The sequence below is a fragment of the Cibotium barometz genome, chromosome 7 (genome assembly GCF_041138505.1).
Source record: "Cibotium barometz isolate CiBa-2024 chromosome 7, ASM4113850v1, whole genome shotgun sequence".
Lineage (NCBI taxonomy): Eukaryota > Viridiplantae > Streptophyta > Polypodiopsida > Cyatheales > Cibotiaceae > Cibotium > Cibotium barometz.
Window position 1 is genome coordinate 13,571,452 of NC_141052.1, and position 6,902 is coordinate 13,578,353.

Sequence of the window (6,902 nt, forward strand, 5' to 3'; positions counted from 1 at the left end):
ACACGCTTGCTTTTTTTCTTGAAAACACGGCAAACCACCAAGGGGAGGGCGTTTGAAGAGGGCTAACCCCATGCTCTCTGCAGCAAGCATCTCCAGCGCAAGCAAACACAGACCTCGCACATTTGCGAGCCGTCAACAAAGGAAGCCCTAGAGCAGCATTCGATTTTGTGCACTTGTATGATGAGAACATTACATTGTAGATATTGTACTTAAGATCATTAACAGCTTGTTTAGCTTATACCTTTAATGTCTTGTGCTTTGATGTCTTTAGTCGATAATTCTGAAGGTGGTGGTTTTGTGCAGAAGAGCAGGAACTGCGAGACATTTTAGCTCATTTAGCAACAATTGATGGGCACCCCTGTTCCCACGCATGGTCTTTTTGATGTCTCCGGAATACAATGGAGACTGGTACACAATGAAAGGTCGAAGTACAAAGTGCAAAGAGAAGCTCGTATTCCATGGGATCATGTAGGCGAGTTTGTGAACAGAGAAGCACAAAATCCTGACTTCCCTACAACGTTTACGAGGTACTCCCACCATCATCGCACACCAGGCTTGCTAGTACGGCCATTCAAGGATTCATGGCTTGAGAGCACCATGTAAGTGTTTATTTTCCATTACCTTATTTAAATGATTAGCATGCAAGGCTTTAGACTTATACCCAATTATCATTGCCAATAGATATTGGTGTGCTTTTGGGACACGTTGTGCTTCCAAACGTGTATGCCATGTGCATGAACAATCGGGTGGAAAAGATGTAGAGTGCAAGAGTAATGTGCATGAAAATGAGCTTGACGATGGGGAGTTACATGGTTGTCCTACCATCAATGAAGACAGCGTAAAAGCCTCCACCAAATTAAATGCCAATTTGATCAAGAAAGAGACTAAGCCAAGGCGGCCACCCAAGGCAGCAGGACAGCGCATTCGAGGGTGTCAATGCCATTTCATGGTGAATCGTCTATACTTGGATCCTAGCATCGCAGTTATATCTTATATTAATCCTTTTCACACAAATAAAGAAGATATCATCTGCCATGGGGAGCCTTGTAGGAATGAGGGAAACACCCTTCTTCTCCTCTCTCCATGGATTTCATTGGAAAAAAAAGTTTGGGTTTCTAACTTGTTGTTCAAGGGCTTTACCCACAACAAGTTTTCGATGCACACATTCAAAGTTTGCATATACGACAAAGCAAAGAGCCCAAAATGTCCAATGGTGAGGGATGACTACTTATTGCTCCAAGATATACTCAATATTGAAAGGAAACATGCTATGGAGACATATCAACTACATGATGATGATGCAGAGAGTACAAGGCGATGGTGTACACAAAATGCGGATATGATATTTGTTTACCAGGAGCAAAATCTTCAAGTACAGAAGGAATTCTTTTTAGGGATCCAAACCCCATGGCAAAGAGAGATTTGTGACAAGTTCGGAAATGGAAATTTGTTGGCTATGGACTCCACATTTGGAACGAACAAGTACAAGGTATGCTTCAATTCTTGTCTGTTTTCTGCCGTGTTCAAGTCAAGGTACTTGTACTTACTATACCTAAAATGATGTAGTTCCATTTGTATACAATTCTCGTATTTGACACACATCGCAATGGCATCCCAATTGCGTGGGTTCTTGCCTCAAGTGCCACCTTTGAGGCTGTGCGATATTGGTTGACAAAGTTTCGAGATCGCATGCTTGATCACCATAAATCGTGGCAGCCAAATGCTTTCATGGTGGATGATGCGGAGAGGGAAATTGATGCACTGAGGTAATTTTCCTAACATAATGCATGGTGCTTGGACAATGCTTTATGACCATTGCTTGGATTTGTACCCTCAATACTTGGATTTGTACTCTCAGGGTCGTTTTCAATTTGCCGGTGTACTTGTGCTTATGGCATGTACGTAGGTGTTGGCTAAAACACCTCATTCGAAAGGTGAAAGATTGGCCAACACGTGCGGCCATGTTTCGGATGCTTGGTAACATCATGAATATGCGGGGAGGGTCCTCGTCTTCATATGAGCTCACCAAGGATGAAGCTAGGGAAATGATATGCAAGTTCAAGGAAGATTTTCAAAGTGAGAAGGAGTTCCTCCACTACTTTGAAATGCAGTGGCAGCCTAAAATAGGTGACTATGATCTATTTTTCTTGCTTCAATGTGTTCCCAATGTGTTATGTTCTCTTATGGTCATATATGCTTACAAGTATTCATCATGTTAGACATGTGGGTGCGTGCGACAAGGACATTGCCACATTCCAATCAAGACACGAATGGTGCAATCGAGGCGTACCATGGAGTTTTGAAGTACAGATTTCTAAGATCTTCTAAGAAAATGGTGGGGCGTCGAGTGGATTGGCTTCTTTACAAGCTAACCACAGCTTGTGTACCTCATTATTGGTACATACAAGTTGTGAAGGAAGGGGGATTTGACCCAAATATTTTAAAAATCCATTAAAATTATAAATTTTCATTGGATTTGAGAATTGTTGGGCAGAATTGGAAATTTCGTGAACGATGGGATTGTCAAGAGAAATTAGGAATTTTCTAGACATTGTTTTTAGAAATACTAAAAATTTGGTATTTATAAAATATCAATGGTATTTTGGCAAATTAAATTGCTAAAAAATTTCTGGAAAAATATAGGTTTGGAATGCCATAAGATAGGTTTGGTGGAATTCAAAATTATCGTATTTTGAGGCCCTATTAAATTAGGGAAAATTAGGAAAAAAAACATAATTTTTTTTCTCAAGAATTTAATATTTTAGAGGGTTATTTAATGTTGAAGTACATTTTTAGGTGCTGACATTAGATAGATGTGGGTTATTTGCATATTATTAATACAGTTATACCTCATATTAGTAGATGTTTCTGTTTGGATCTATTCTAAATGATGTCTTCATGATTTTTTGCCATTGTTTAGCCATTCTTTTTGGACATGTTTCATACTTTTGATGGCTATAATTTGCGTTCAAAGTGTGTTTCACCTTTGACACTTTTCCATGATAATTTATTTTGCACTTATTTAAGTGTGGTCTATGCTTAATTTCTTAAGCCTAAGATAAATTCTATCATGGGTTAATTGATCTGTTTGTTTTGGTGGATTTTATTTGATGTTTTTCAACTTAAATTATTTGGACTCATCAGGTTCTGCCTAGATCACTTGTGTCTAGGGGTTTTTTAATGAGTGCTACACACGTGTTTCACTTGCTTACTTTGGAGTTTTGTTTTAACGACACCACGTTCATATAGCGATTGATGAGTTGGCCACCAATTTTAATGCTTCTTTTGGCATGATTAATGTCCATTAGATGGCATGCATTGATTATCAACTATGGTTTTTATGGATTCGAGGAGCTTTTATGCTTTTATCCATGGTTTTATAAGGATCTTTTGATCTTTTGGATAATATCATGTGCTTTGAAGGTAGCATTTGCCTTCTTTTTTGCACGTAATTCTGGAATACGTTCCTTCTACTTTTGTACATATTCCAACTTAGATACCTAGTTGCATATATATCTAGGTGAATTGTTATTTTTATACCCTAACTTTGTTGAGTTTATTGGGTAGTTATCATTAGAAAGGCACCAATAATTCAAAATTCTTTTCTAATGATGTACTCAAAAAGAGTTATTCCTTGATGTAGTCTCAGGTATATAGAGACAAGTTTTAGTATGTGAAAGTTTGGGATAAGGCCATCTTATCTCTTTTATAAAGGATTTTTATTCATATTTCCTAGACGGCATACTAGGGAGTTCCAAATTGGTAAGGTATGTATGGGTGGTATCATGGTGGTATAGGACGTTAGAGATCCCTCACATATATTATCTTATGGGATAATTTGGGCTCAAGATTGTTGCTTTGCTTACATCTCTTAGCATGTTGACCTCAACATTCAAAGACAATCTCATTTTTTGAATTCATTTAAAGTTATTGTGTGGGCATTTTCTAGATAAACTTCTTTTATCTATAGCCTGCATGTATTGATGAGTGTAATCTCGTCGACATTTTCACTTGTTGAAATCTCTTTCTTTAGAGTTCAATGAGCTTATCTTGTTGTGTTCGGACTAAGAAAATTTGGATTTTTCCTTTGTTGGCATTTCTTTCTCTAGTTCCATACTTTAGGTGATTTATACAGTTAACCTCATGGTTTACGGATGGACATATATGACTCATCGAGACATTGATGACTCTCTATGTTGATATGGGTAACTCGGGACACCGATAATTCCATGAGTAGATGTGGGGTACATCGGGCCACCGATGGATACCTAGTTTCTGCTGTTATAATGCCATGTTTTCTTACTTTATTCTGACTGGTTTACAATGAGGAAACTAAGTATGAATTCCTTTGATCATCCGCAGAGTCTGATGGGCAAACAGAGCATATGAATCAAATTGTAGAGGATATGCTTCGTGCATATGTCTCTGGAAAAGCATCAAATCGGGAAAAAATCTTCCAATGATGGAATTTGCCTATAGTAGTTTTAAACTTACGGCTATTGGTTTTAGTCCGTTCATGCTTATATATGGGTAGTATCAACCCAGGGCACCTATTGTGATGTTGATCTTAAAGGACATCGAGCTTGATGCATCGAGGGATTTCTTGCATGATATGCAAGAAATGCTGGCCAAAGCTCGAGATTCTATCAGGAGTGCTCACGATAGGGCACGGTTCTATGCTAATAGAGGATGCTCAATTTGGTCTTTTGAACCAGGAGCGTTGGTTTATTTAAAAGTTCCTAAAGATTTTCAGACTTTGTCAAAAGGAAAATGCTTGAATTTATCTCCTAGATATTGTGGTCCATTTTGATTTATACATATCGGATTTGCATGGTTGCGTATGAACTTAAACTACCTCCACATGTTAGAGTTCATCCAGTCTTTTATATCAATAGAATCTTGATGAAAGGAAAATTGGGAGGTGAGGATAACATAGTTACTCCTCAAGAACTCATTGAAGTTGAAGAATTATCCTATGTTCCATATGAATTATCCTATGTTCCATATGAACCTGATAAGGTACTTGAATTTAGGGAAAGAAAACTTTGTATTTGACTAATCCCTGAGGTTAAAATTAGGTGGAAAGATAGGGAAATAGAGGATTTGACTTGGGAGTCGGTTGAGATTGTTCAACATAGTTCTCCTTCTTCTCATTGCAAGAGTGCAATGTTTTGAGAGAGGGAAAGTATGTTATATGCACATTATGTGTGCGTATACTAGGAGGCTAACCCACATTAGGCTTGTGAGCATGGGAGCATGTGGGAACAAGCTCTAGTGGAGCATGGGTTAGGACTAACCTTAAGGGTTAAGGTTAGGGCCAGGCATCCAAGGGTCGTCACACATGGGAGATGGAGAGTCAAGAGTCACTTGAGGGCCCTCCTATATAATAGGGGCATGGGGCACACTCAAGGGGGGCTTAGGCTATGGTCTCTTGATGTTATCTTGAGGCTAGGTTATGTTATGTTCTCTTGTGTAGAGGATCATAACTACTTACCTACCATGTCACACTATAGCTACATTTTGCTGGATTGGAGTTATACCTCTTCATGGTATGGGACATATCAAGGTAAAGGTATGATGTACTTCATTATAATTCATGTGTGCATCCCTTGGGCTCGCGGGTGGTCGAGTGGATGCGTTTATGCATGATTTATGCATGTTTATGCATAACAATTATCTAGAGAGATCTTAGGGTTTTAACAATATGTATGCCAAATGTGGTTTAATTGTAGAAGCGCATGAAGTATTTGAGCTATCCATTTGAGATGTCGTGTCTTGGAGTGCACGTGTCTTGGGTATGTTGAGCGTTGATAAGTAGATGACTCGAGATGATGTAGTCTCTTGGAACACACTAACTGCAGGATATGTTGAGCATGGATTTGCTGAGGAAGCGCATGACTATCTTAAATTTTTATATGTTATGTGTGTTCATGTATTTATGTGTCAATGTACATAGCATGATTGAAGGAAGGAGAATGAAATAGGCAATGGATAAATAACTAATGGTAGTTGTCTTTTGTTCCCATGGACATTGGCATGGTGGTCCTCTTGCTATTATCGACAACCATGTTTTGTAATGATTTTTTGTTATGTATGAAGCCTCTATCAAGTTCATATGGAACAGCTTGATGTTATGTTATGTTTTTTATGTAGGAGCTGGTGGGATACATGTTCTCCGTGCATGATTGTTTGGTATTTTTGTTTTGTGTTCACTCACAGGATGGAGATAAAAACTATGGACTCATCAAAGAGCATGGGGAAACAAACACAAACAACAAGAAGAAAAAGAAATTGGGTTTTGGCCAAGGAACACAACAAAGAAACTGTGGAGAAAGTTAGTCTTCCATCAATTTGCTGAGTTGAATGAGGCCGATGGACATGGGAGTGGGATGGATGAAGCCGAGGGGAAAGAGAAAGTTGATGAGACACAAATTGCAATGGAGGCTTTCTTACAAATTGTGCCATATGTATCCACCTTTGAGAATGATCCATGTGCCAGTGGGGAAGGGGACATCACCATGACTCGTGGTGAGGAAATCATAAGGAGGACAAAGATTATGAGCTCTATTGTCTACCCACCTATCCCATTATGTCACTTGATTCCACATGCCAAAGTTCGTGGACTACGAGATGATGTTTCTTCTCTTAAGGCAGCATTTCAACATGAGGGTTCCATGGAGGAGAAGGGGGTTTTTATAGTGCCCTTGTGTATATCACATGGGGAGGAGAGCATGGTCACTGATGACATTGAGGAGAGTTGGGATGAGCATTGGAGGGCTATACAGAGTTTGAAAATGACATCGTGCATAACAACAGGCTAAAAATCTTATCAAGACACATGTTTTATGTCGGAGGGAAATCACATGATGGTGGCATGGTCATCAATTATAACAGAGAAGTTC

General features: G+C 38.9%; 1 protein-coding gene across 1 annotated transcript; it reads left to right on the plus strand.

Annotated features, from left to right (window-relative positions):
• The first annotated feature begins 348 nt into the window (after positions 1 to 348).
• Positions 349 to 6,339, plus strand: LOC147636703 (uncharacterized). The gene is made up of 6 exons (XM_086800951.1): positions 349 to 599; positions 682 to 1,489; positions 1,567 to 1,766; positions 1,859 to 2,127; positions 2,220 to 2,335; positions 6,154 to 6,339. Exons 1-6 carry the CDS (start codon positions 349 to 351, stop codon positions 6,337 to 6,339), a joined length of 1,830 nt encoding a protein of 609 aa, XP_086657077.1.
• The last annotated feature ends 563 nt before the right edge of the window (positions 6,340 to 6,902 follow it).